Source organism: Nicotiana tabacum, chromosome 4, assembly GCF_000715075.1.
Source record: "Nicotiana tabacum cultivar K326 chromosome 4, ASM71507v2, whole genome shotgun sequence".
Lineage (NCBI taxonomy): Eukaryota > Viridiplantae > Streptophyta > Magnoliopsida > Solanales > Solanaceae > Nicotiana > Nicotiana tabacum.
In genome coordinates this window covers 134,854,326-134,867,590 of record NC_134083.1, presented here as the reverse complement: position 1 = coordinate 134,867,590, position 13,265 = coordinate 134,854,326, and the positions used below count along the sequence as shown (strand labels likewise).

General features: G+C 32.4%; 1 protein-coding gene across 1 annotated transcript; it reads left to right on the top strand.

The window, feature by feature from the left end:
- Positions 1 to 1,523: 1,523 nt before the first annotated feature.
- Positions 1,524 to 4,983, top strand: LOC107795720 (zinc finger A20 and AN1 domain-containing stress-associated protein 8-like). The gene is made up of 2 exons (XM_016618396.2): positions 1,524 to 1,671; positions 4,143 to 4,983. The coding sequence occupies exon 2, from the start codon at positions 4,156 to 4,158 to the stop codon at positions 4,666 to 4,668; it is 513 nt and encodes a 170-aa protein (XP_016473882.2). The 5' UTR covers positions 1,524 to 1,671; positions 4,143 to 4,155; the 3' UTR covers positions 4,669 to 4,983.
- Positions 4,984 to 13,265: the final 8,282 nt, after the last annotated feature.

The following is a 13,265-nucleotide window of genomic DNA, read 5'->3' as shown; positions in this document are numbered from 1 at the left end:
GAGTAAAATTACTGTTATTTTTAAGATCGAACTACTATTTACTTATTTAAATAGAAAAGAAGAAGAAGAGAACGACGACGACGACTTTAAGTTAATGGAACCAAATGAAAAATGTGATGCAACTAGTTTGTGTAATTCTAAGATTATAACGACAATTTTGCTTTATCTTGTGGAGTTTATTAAAAATCTGATTAAACGTAAAAATAATTACATGAAAAACAAAATTGAAATTGTTTATTTTGTAGAGAGGCGTTGGAGGGGTAGGAGTGTAACTCTTCCTCTATATTTTGATTTTTTATTTCTCCATTTACAAATTTAGGAAATATTTAAAATAAAATAAGATAAAATATTTTTTTGTTAGCATATTATTTGAAGTAGAATTTGCCTTGCCCTTTTTTCTAGATGTTGACATTAAAGCTATTGTAGCTCAACAGCCTGATAAAAAGGTAGAAATTCTTATAACTTGAACCCTCCTCTCCTAGTTTTTATTTTTCTTGTACAGGAAATTCTTGATAAAAGGCCAATGACATATATAAAAAAATTCCTTAAAGGTAATTAAATAACATATTGTTCATAATTCAAATAAAGTAAGCCTTTAGTTAGTAATGTTAAGGTGATTAAGTGGAAAGTTTATTCATTCTGAAAATCTTTTTTCAATTTTATGCCTTTCCAAGAGTAATAAAGAAAAATTGTTCTATATCATCAGAAAAAAGGAGGAAAAAAAGAAAAGAAAAAGACTCTCCACTTAATTAGTTTATTATTACGGTGAGTCCTCTCTATAACAATATTTTTGTATGACAGACGTTCATTATAAAAGCTAAATTTTTCCGTATCGATTTTTTATGTTATACTTATCTATCTATAACAGTTTTTTTTACCTATAACATCTACGTCCATCTTTATAACAGTAAGCTTTTTTTAAAATTATTTAACAGCCATATAAAATCTCTAAGATTATCAAAAGTAAGTCTAAAGATTTTGACCAAATATTTTAAAACTTTAATACACCACGTATGATAAAGAATATTATGTTACTTCCATAGTTAAAGATTTCATTCAATTTCTTTAAAATATATCTATATTTTCATTTCATTGCACAAAAGTTTAAATCTTTGCACAATAAATAATAAATTTATTAATAATGTATTAGTTTTTTTTAATATTTATTTAATAAAATATGCATATGTTTGAGATTAATTTAAATTATTTTCTTATGTTTTATATGTAACATTAAAAAAAGAAAAAATTAACTTTTGGATAGTTTTTATCTATAAAATTATTATAATATCTAAACGTCAAATGTTGTTACAAAGATGTTTGATATTTTCAAATTAATTAGTTAATAGTAATTAATTAGCTTGCATCTCTATCCAAAAAAATAATTGCCAATCTCCGTAACAAAAGTCGGAGAAAACAAATCTCCGTAACGAAAAGGGAATGGCAAAAAGGTAAAAAAGACGTTAGTTTAGACAGTGAAAAAGCAAGCTAAGTTCTAAATACTCCGTATAGGACCCATAATAGCCATAAAGAAAAAAATAAAAAAAAATAATTCAACAATTCAATCGTTCTCTCTTGCCTTTTTTCTCCTTTCAGCCCCCAATCTCTCTTTCTCTAATAATCCTCTCAATTTATTCCCCTCTCGGTTTCTCCAATTATCTCTTCTGGTTTAAGGTATTTTCATTATTATCAATTTCCGCCTTTTTTTTTTCTTTTGTTGAAGCTTTTAATTCTGATTTATGTAGATTCTGATCTAATTGTTTTTTCTTTTGGAAAATTGTTCGGTTTTCGATAGGGGAAGGAGAAAAGTTATTTTTCTGAGTTTTAATTCTTATTAGAAATATCAGGGAAAGCTTTTGATTCGATTGACCGGTGAGATTTTAAAAAAAAAATATTTGTATATCTTTTTTATTGATTTTATGTTTGATCCTCGTAGAAAATTAAGCGTGTATTGGCTGTATTGTATGCTAAAAAAGTGATCTTTAGGTTAATCTGTTAGATTTGAATATTTGTTATATTGGGTTTTCGTGCTATTCTGTGATGTTTTTAGGTAAAGGGTTGTTTTTTTTAAAAAAAAATTATTTTTTATAATAATTAACTGAAGGACTAAATTGTTTTAAAGTTTCTATCTTTTTTGCATATCAATATGCAGACTCAAGTGACATATGGCTAAATTTCATTGTTTTTAGGGGTAATTGTGATGAATTTACTAAAATTGAGAAGTGTGGATGTTATCTGAATCATCTGAAGTACTTGTAGTCTTTATATGGTCCAGCCTTTTGCTGAACTGTGGCATTGAATGTTAGTTTATGTGTTTTTTTCTCTTTGTAATTTCCCTTGGTTAATTATTGAGATAGTGCCACTGCTTATATATATTTTGGTTATCAAAAATTATTGAGATAGCGCCATGAGCATTTAGCTTCTTTTGTTTTGCTTTAGCTTTTGTAAGGAAGTCTCTGTATCTTTGTTGCATAATTTTGAGAGCTTGTGGTGTAATCTTGGTGGAGAAATAGTTGAACTTAAGTGCATTTGGTTAGAGTTTTCGTTTGGGTTTCATTATGCTTCCCATGTAAGCACCTGATCTAAGTCGGGTAAATTAATAGTTGGTCTGATTGAGAAGTATTAAGCAGTTTATCGACATAAAGTTGTGGCCTGGTCTTGGATGGTCATTTTTTTTTTGTTTCCGACTTACCAGCCTTAAACTCTTGACCTAATGGCGTGAAGAAAACTTCCTTGACCACTATGAAAAGGAGTGACCAGTAAAGGATGGTCATTTAATATACTGGAATATCTAGTTTATACGTGTGTTCTTTGCTTGCAATGAACCAGTCTCTAAATACATTCTATGGTTTAAGGTGGTAAGATAGTACTACTGTATTTGTCGAAAAATTAAGTTCTTGTATGAAGCTAAAACTCCTGGATCTTTTACCAGTTACATTTCTGTCAGTAGCAACACCCTTATCCTGTGTGGACTAACTAATGATATTCGATACTAAAGAAGTATCATTTACTTGAAATATTTGATAGAGAAAAAATGAATCTGAAAGGCTACTAGCTCATCACCGTCTCTTGTGCTTGATATTTTACGACTCCCTTGAAATTGTTTCAGTGACTGTCAGTTAATGGGTATCATAGAAAAGAAATTATAAGATGGAGTTGATGGTATTATATATATGATGTATTCTCTTGAATGCTTGATGTTGAACTCCGTCAACCTCTATTTGAGAAAGATATGCATCCCCTAGACAGAAGTTATAATTGGTTAGAAAAAAAACTATTCAAGCAAAGCAGTTTTGAATATCTCCCTCTTTCCCTTTTCATTTGTCACCCTTGCCTTTGTTGGATGTCCCAAAACTGTGTCACCCTTTTGAGAAGCGGGCAGTTTTTTTTCAACACTACCCTCCACTATATAAGTTAGAACATATTTAAACTTTCAACTTTTCATATTAATTTGGTATGTTGAGAAATATTGATAATCATATTAAGGCATTTCTTAAATTGGGGAAAAAAGTGAAAGTGGCAAACAGTATGGGATATAGGAGTCTATGATAATCTACTACGGCTATTGTTGACAACAACTCAACTGTCTTTTCTGTAAATCTATTTGCTAAGTATTGGGCTTGTCTCTCTATCAGATGAAACAAGTAATGATCTAAGCAAGGTGGACTTTTAAGAGAGAGTCTAGGCTAGCACATCTTAACAGTGAGTTGACCTAGCACCTTTTAAGCATATTTTTAGGTGTAGCATCAAGTTGTCTTGTAATTGACTTGTGTTTTTCTTTTTTATCTAGTTTTGTTTTTGGGTCGAAATATATAAAGTGGTTTCTTCCAAACTGTTGTGTCTTTTTCTCTGACACCTTCTAAAGTCCGGGGGGTCAGTGTTGCTTCTTTTCACTATTTACCTCTAGTAATTAACTCTTTAGGTTATTGTGTCGAGTGCAATTTAATGTTGCATTAACGCTAAAGCACATATTTTGGTGATGTTGTTTAAAGTGTTCTTATGGTCATAGACCATATATCTAGCAATGACGCAAAAAGTTGGATATTTTATAATTGCAGAGTCCCTTAGATATGGGATCTGCATGTACTTTATTGTTTCATGATATATCCAGGCACATAATGAGCTTATGATGTGGCAAGTGGCAGGTTTATAGCAGAAATGGAGTCTTCAAAAGAGACAGGTTGCCAGGCTAGAGAAGGCCCCATCCTTTGTGTTAACAACTGTGGGTTTTTTGGTAGTGCGGCCACCATGAATATGTGTTCCAAGTGTCACAAGGACATGATATTGAAGCAGGAACAAGCTAAACTTGCAGCTGCATCCTTCGACAACATTGTAAATGGAAGCTCAAGCAGTAATGACAAAGAGCCTGTTGTTGCTGCTGTCATTGATGTGCAAACTGGCTCGGGGGAATTAAAGGCCGTCCCCATAGAAGCTTCTGCAGAATTAGCCTCGAGTTCAGAGATGAAGCCAAAAGAGGGCCCAAGTAGGTGCAATACTTGCCGCAAGCGTGTGGGTTTAACAGGTTTCAACTGCAAGTGTGGCAATCTTTTCTGTGCAGTTCATCGTTATTCGGACAAACATGACTGCCCATTTGATTATAAGAATGCTGGTCGGGATGCTATAGCTAAAGCAAATCCTGTGGTTGTCGCCGAAAAGCTTAATAAAATCTAGGAGCCTTTGTTGAAGGTTATGTGAATTGAAGCATGATTCATTAGTTTTAAGCTCTGTCCATCTCCCTATAAGTTCGCCACTTGTCTTGTGGTTTCTCTTAGATACGGATGGTATAAGGCATCGAAAGCGGAGCATCTTTGCTAGTTCATTGCAGCCCCTGTCAAGTGCTAGAATGGCTCAAGTGTGTAAGTTGTTATTTGTGCTGGTCTGGTGGACATCTTCATGCAATTTGTAATTTGTCCTCGTTCATCCTATTTCTCTGTATAATATATGTCTATCCCTTTTTAACTCAAAAAAAGGTTCCGATTTCTTCAATGGCTCTGACTTGTGCCCTTCATTGTCTCTGTGTTCTTGATCCGTTTGCCTACGTGCTATATGATATGTTTGTTGCCATTCGTATTGGTATTTCATTTACGCAAGTCATTTCTCTTTGGAGAAAGTGGCTACTATTATTATTTTTAAGAAGTTGAAGTTTGATGATATGTAAGTAGAAGTCGTTCAGAATACTAGCTGCTGACCCTTTGGGTCAACTTCACCCTTCAAACCTCGGGGATGATGGGCCCGTCCCTCTAGCCTTCTCCGCTTAAATATACCAGGGTTAGTTAGTTTGGCGCATGGCTCGAATCTGTAATTTAACACAACACAAGTTCCTCGACCTTTGTCAATTGAGCTAACCTCGGGGACTGTTCAGAAGTAATGTAAGTTAACGTTTTGAAGAATTTAAGCTTCTCCTCAGTATGAGGGAGTAATAGGTAGTTTTACACTTTTACTTTTAGGTAGTAGAATATTGAAAAAGCACTGAACGTTTGGAGGAATAAAGTTTACCATAGGGAGGTAAATAAGTGCGTATGTAAATACAAAAGTACTAGGAAATATAGGGTATAGTTACATAAGTAAATATTACCGATAGCAGTCAAGAAATAATTGAAATGTAAGCATTAACATCAGGTGATAATCAGCAACAGTTCCTTCAGTATACTTAGTCGATAAAAGCTACCTATTTTAATATAGGCTAAGTAAGTCGTGGAGGGAAAACAACACAGTAGATAATAAGGTGAAAGCATATTATATTACAATATTCTCCACTGTTTTTCTTATGTTGCACGTTAAAACTATTGTGATATTGAGACACGCTAACAGTATCCCTTGTCTTTCGGGGTAAAGATTCCTTATATATCTTGCTAAAACTATTTAGATTTCTAGAAAATTGTCTCTTGCTTTTTACATCTAACCAGAAAAAAAGTACGGCTACATTAAAGAAAGTGCTCTTCTCAATCTTTCTTTTATTCTCTTCACTAGTTAATTTGCACGCCCGAAGTAAAAGACCTCGTTAAATCTATGAAATAATAATTTCATAATACTATTAGATCACAAAAAGATATTTAAAACTCATTATTTTTCATTAACGTCCCTTACCGAGAACTCAACATTGACCAAAAAAGGAAATTGATGAACATTCACCATCACATTACAAACACTAACTCACACTATCTTGATCACACCAACCTTTGTTGGCCCTTTCTTATTTTCTGCAGTTATCTTTTGTTTAATTAATACTAATATATTGTAGTAGTAATTAATAGCTAAAGGAGTACTCAAACGATTTAGCAAAGACGTATTGAGTTGAAACCAAATACAATCAATTTACTTTTCACATAGATTGTCACTATAAGTTCTTCAAAACTCATTTTATAATTCATAGAACATAACTTGATGTGAGTAAATTTATATCTAAAAGTAACATATAAATATTTAATACTACATTTTGTATACAAAACTTCGAAGTACATGAATAATATTAAAAAGAACTCTATACATCTCAATATATTAGCAGGTATACATAAATAATATATATTAGAGAAAACATTTTTAATCAAACATATTATAAATTATTTTAGAAGAGAATCAAATTCAACACGTAAATAGGGAGTATATCAAATGTTCATGTTGGACTTATATAAAGCTCTTACTCTAGATACATCACGCTCGTTACCATGCTACATTATTGCTAATATTCTTTGCTACTTGATTGTTTTATCTTCATTGTTCCTTGAGCCGAGGGTCTATCGGAAACAACTTCTCTATCTCTATGAGGTAGGGGTAAGGTCTGCGTACACACTATCCTCCCCAGACCCCATTTATGAGTTCAAACTGGGATTGTTGTTGTTGTTACTCTAGATACATTACAGGTTATTTTGTGATTGGCTCGTGCATTTTTTTCATAATTTCTTCAAAGAGCCAAAAACTGTCAAGAGAATGTAGTTTTGTTACCTAAGAGAGAAGAAAAAATAGTGAACAAAAGAGAACAAATTTCAAATATAATGAGTAGATATAAAAGGTAAAAAAGAAGAAGCAAAAGGACCTTTTATCATGCAAGCTTGAGGACTTATTCGAGTTTGCAAGCTTGAGAACTCTTCACATTCCTTTTGGTATCGACCAAAATAAATTCCTATAATGTGTTGAGGAATGATTAAAACAGTTGTCAGTATAAAGCACATTTAATCTACCCTTGCTAAACACACCAAGCACAACCAACACACACTGAAAGCATCCTTCAAAAAAACCATTATAAATTGGGAAGAGATTTAGAGAGTGCAATCTAGTTATCCATAGAACCGAAAAATACAAAGACATGCATTTTATAGTCAGATAGTGTGGGAAAGTTGAAGAAAACATTCTTTGCCTTTCCTAGTGCTTTAAGCCGTTTGAAGTTCTTGACTGTCTAAAATCTAAATTCCTTGTAAACTACAATTATGTTATTTGGTGTCATAAAGAAGCAATTATTAAATTAATAAACCAGCAGTAAACTTCCTTGTCTGCATTTATTAAGGAATATGAAACGTTGAGTCAGTAATAATCGAGGCTTTCATTCTTACTATATGAGGAGAAAATAGGGAGAAAAGACAAAAAAAAGGAGGAAAAAAATAAATAGGTTTCTTGGCCAAAAAGAGGTGTCAAGTCATCTTTTCTATTTAAGAAAGTGCTCTTCTCAATCTTTCTTTTATTCTCTTCGTGGTTTTTCTTCATTTTTATTTATTATTATTCCTTAATAATTTGGGTATTTCACAAGAAATATTTTCATTTTTTATTTTGTTTATTTTAAAAGACTAAAATCTTATGAACGTGAAAACCGCTTTCTATTGGTACTTGGTAGTGCATTTTTAGCCGTAAAAGACGAATCTTACGTTGTTGCACTCAATAACTTAACAAAATTGAAAGCGAGACCAAATTTGATAAAAGTTGGACTTTTTATCGTAGTTATGTAGGTGTTTTAATTCTTCTCTGCAAAGCAAGCAGAATCTTGTGATTTTAGACTTTTAGTGCTAAATTACAGATTAAGATTCGTTTTGACATTTACAAGACATAGTTGAAAAGAAGAAGCTAAATAGAACTTTTCTCCAGCCAAGGAATAGTACTCAAGCTTTTGGAAAACAAAAAAGTTTTTAATTATAATTCAAAAGCATAGAGGAACAATAGGCAATAACACCAAAAATCTAAGGAGAAGTAATATAGTCCCTCCAGTTTAGATTATTTGTGTTTTTAAAGTATTTGTACATTTTTTAAATAATATATATAATAATATTGATTATAAAGTATTAGTTCTTTATTTTCATTTCTCTTTAAACATCTTACTTCAGTAATTATAGCAAGGATAAGTTTAGGAACAAAAAAGGTAATAAATAAGTTTTTGCTTATTAAATAAGAATAATCATAAATTCTCGGGTTCAAAATTCAATGGAGATAAAAAATATTATTTGATTTTTTTTTCATCTATCCAAATTTTAGCGAACATAATTATTAATATTTGTGCTAGTAAAAGACAATAGATTCGATCAAACAATCGAAATAGTCTCTTAATATTGATGATGAATTTATTTTGACGTGGCAAACAAAATCAATGGATGTGTCCCTACTTCTCCATGCACAAAATTCACTTTACTTGCTAGCCTCTCTATTATGTCATTTGCTTTCTTCACTACAATCAGTACAATTTGATTATAGACACTAATACCTTATCCCCACTACTCCATGTGTGGTTTCTTCAACGAAGACAAAAAGTTCATTATTCACTATTTATTTTTTTGGGACTTGGGGGAACTGTTTTCTAGGGAATACTACAAAATAATTGCACAAATACCCATACTAAATCCCACTACTAGTGTTTTCCTTTATTAAATTACAAAAACTTTACTTATCCGTCTAAAATTATCTTTTGTGATTTCTAAAAATTATTATTTCAAATTATTTATTATTTTTAAAGTTCAAGATAAAATAAATTATATATTTTTTTTCATTTTACCCTTAAAATTAATTAATCTTGAATATGGAGATAGTACTTAAATAGAGTAAATATTCAATAAAAAGAGATTATATCTTAAGACATAAATAAGGATAAAATAATTCAAACTCCTTCTAATTAATATATTTTTAAGGGGCGTGTAAAAGAGAAACACGACAGATAATTTGAGACATAAAGAGTAATAAGTATCCACTAAAAGTATATGGTACTCCCTCTAGTTCATATTAGCCTTTTTTGAAGACTTTGCAGCTTTCTTAAGAAAAATATTTAATAGCGGTAATCAAAATAAATTTATCTAAATTATCTTTTATTATTTTTTAAGGATTTTACTTAATTACTATTTTACTAATTAAAATAGTAAATTTACTAATTAAAAAATACTACTAATAAATACAGTAACTTTTTGAACTCAAATATTTTGAAATAAATTTGCATTGCCAAAAGACTACTTTTTGGGGCGGGGGAGTAACAAAATACTTTTTGAATAAATACAGACAGATATGCTATGCATAGTAGACAATTGAGATGGTTTAAGAAACCTTTTTGGCTACTTTTAATGGTAATGCCAAAAGATTGGACAATTTCAAGGGTTGAACACAAAGTTCAAGCACTTTGACATTCTTGACTTTTGATTTGTTTATATAGAAAATCATAGATGAAGAATTTATTAAACTGATGGTAAAAGCTTCTTATGTCACTCTTTTTCTATGATTTTCAAGATTTGCATATGCCAATGTTAGTTTACAATTGATTGCCCCTAAAAAGGGATTGACCAGTCCATGGTAATGTCATCGGAGTTGAGACTTTAGAATTTTACAAGAATTTGGAGAGTCTAACCACTTAGGAATTTTCGTTTGGAAATGTGTGAAAATAAGGAATGGTCCACCTAATTAACATGTATTTCGTTCCTCATAAGGAAAAATAAATGAATAAATAATGGAGAATTTTCATAAACTACACCCCCACAAAAAGCTTTTTACCAACATAATTATTGGTAAAAAGTAAGGTAATGTCTACGTACACACTTGTAACGACCCCAAATTTCCTTCGTATAATATCGTGATAGCACCTAGTCTCTAAGATTAGGTAAGCCTATCAATGCGGAATAATAATAGAAATATGAAATAAATAAATCTGCAATTCACTTAATTACAACTACCAAAACCCGGTAGAAATAAGTCATAAATTTCTAAGAATTTATCCTCAACGTCTCTATATATCAAGGTTTAAAGAAAATAAAGAAGCAACATGATAATAATAGAAGGGAACTCCGGAGTCAGCGGACGCTGGCAGATATACCTTGAAGTCTCCGTACACATGTAACTCACTGACGACTGGGAGATGTACCTGGATCTACACAAAAAGATGTGCAGAAACGTAGTATGAGTATACCACATCGGTACCCAGTAAGTGCCAAGCATGCCTCGGTAGAATAGTGATGAGGTCAGGTCAGGCCCTGCTGAAAAATAAATAATGGCATGGTAAAATGTTTATCAATATAATAAGATAAAATGACAATGAAAATGAGTCAAGTAGTATGTCACCATTTAATTACACCAAATAATGGCAAATAATACCTCGTGAAAACAAAACAGAATTTTTTTCAACTTTAAGAAAATTACAACAATAATCAAAGGCAACTGCGGCCATAAATCAATATCAACAAGGGCACTCCCGAGGTACCGCCTCGTAGTCCTAAATCATAAATAAATTCACAGTATCTCATTTTTCTTATATCACCGCGGGAGCCTTCGCAATTTATTTTAAAGAAAATATTTTTTCCGAAATAGCATCCCGCGTTTTAGCCACCCTTATCACACAGCGTGACTTCTAGTAGTTTCCCCTACTAGCCACGCGTATCAAGCCACCCTTATCTCACCACATGCGTTTCAATATCCAGACTTTATACCACCGCATGCGTATCAATATCACAATATATCATCATTTGCATCTCAAGTGCCCAAATATTTTAATTTTCTAAAATAAATCAACAACAATATTTTTTTCATAATAAAGAGCTCACGGCTCATGCCAAAATAATTCAACAATAATATTTTTCCACAATAAAGAGCTAACGGCTCCATCACAATGAGTACGAAATCTAACAAAAATATTCGGGAATAAATATCTCAACAAGATAGTATTTTAAAATTTTAGTACGTTGCTTCAATACCAAATTTAAAATGTCAAATAATTCATATTAATAATATTTAATTTAAAGAAAATCAACCTTCAATAATGCACAGAATAAAAGAAACCAAGTTTCAACTAAACAGGTAAAATAATTAGCAGGAAAAGGTTAAGCAAATTTAAAGTATAAACATTTAAATAAATGATGAAGAATATAACAAGTTAAAATTATTTAATTAATATGCAACAACGATCTACACAAATTAAATACATAATCTTTCACATTTAGCCCATGTACACACTCGTCACCTTGTGTACACAACTTTCAACACATTTCAATTTATCACTTCAATACCAATCCTAGGAAAAATTTCCTTCACACGGGTTAGACAAGTCACTTACCTCGACTTACTCCAATTTAACTAAGTAGTATGCCTTTTCCTCGATTTTTTGACCCCGGTCGACTCGAATCTAGTCATAATTAATTCGATACAGTCAACAAAAATTATAGAATCAATTTCATAAGAAAATACTACATTTTTCAATAAAAATACGAAATTGACTCAAAAATTACCCCTGGGGCCCACGTCTCGGAATCCGGCGAAAGTTACGAAATATGAACGCCCATTCAACCACGAGTCTAACCATACCAAAATAACTAAATTTCGATAAAAATTCGACCCTCAAATCTATCCAAGAGGGTTTTTAAATTTTTCCAACTTAAATCACCAATTAATTATTAAAAACAGTGATGGATTCGGGTAATCTAACCAAGATTGAGTTAAGAACACTTACCCTAATATTTTCTTTGAAAATCTCCCAAAAATCGGCTCAATCCGAGCTCCAAATCGTTAAAAATGGAACTTAAACTCTCTGCCCAGGCTTTTACTCTTCGCGATCGCGAACATCCACACGCGATCGCGAAGCATAAATTTTCACTGCCCAGATTTAACTCTACGCGATCGCGGATATTCCCACGCGATCGCAAAGTACAGAATTCTCAGCTCTACGCGATCGCATAGAGCAAACGCGTGACCTCCACTCCTGGTCCGTTACTCTACACGAACATGACCTTCTTCACGCGTTCGCGAGTGACAAAATATCAAAGCTACGGGATCGCATCTCACTTCACGCGATTGCGAAGCACAAAACTCAGCAGCCCTCAATTAACCTTACGCGATTACAAACAATGCCACGCGATCGCGATGCACATAATGACCCAACCTACGCGATCGTGGTTGACCTCACGCGATCGCGAAGAACAAAATCAACACTGCCTCAACTAAGCCTACGTGATCGCGTCCCAATATTTGCGATCGCAAAGAAGGTTTAAAATACTAGAAATCAGCAGCTACCAGCAGTGCCAAAATGAAGAAAAAATACTCTGAATACCATCTGAAACACTCCCGAGCCCATCGGGACCTCAACCAAATATACCAACAAGTCCTAAAATATCATACGAACTTAGTCGAGTCTTCAAATCACATCCAACAACACTAAAAACACGAATCACACATAGATTCGAGCCTAATGAACTTTGAAACTTTCAATTTCTACAAACGACGTCGGATCCTATCAAATCAAGTCCGATTGACCTCAAATTTTGCACGCAAGTCATAAATGACATAACTGAGCTATGAAAATTTTCGGAACTGGATTCCGACCCCGATATCAAAAAGTCTAACTCCCCGGTCAAACTTTCAAATTTAAATTCCTATTTTAGCCATTTCAAGCCTAATTTAACTACGGATTTCCAAATAAAATTGCGAACACGCTCCTAAGTCCAAAATGACTATACGGAGCTGTTGGAATCATCAAAATTCTATTTCGGGGTCATTTTTTTAAAATATTGACCGAAATCTAACTTAGCATTTTAAGGCCAACTTAAGGAACCAAGTGTTCCGATTTCAACCCGAACACTTTCAAATCCCGAACCAACCATCCCCGCAAGTCATAAAATTTATAAAAGCACATACGTAAAGTTTTATTTAGGGGAACAGGGTTCTAAAAGTCAAAATGACCGTTTAGATCATTACAACACTATCCTCCCTAGATTCCACAGATGAATTTGTTGTTTTTGTTGTTAATCATATTTTTAAAATTCAGAGGTGGCTCAACGAAAGTTGTAGCCTAAAACCAAAGCCTTAATAAGAGGCTTTAAATTATT

Bases quoted from the DNA above. Each gene is read 5' to 3' on its own strand.
- LOC107795720 (XM_016618396.2), top strand. From the start codon at position 4,156: ATGGAGTCTTCAAAAGAGACAGGTTGCCAGGCTAGAGAAGGCCCCATC.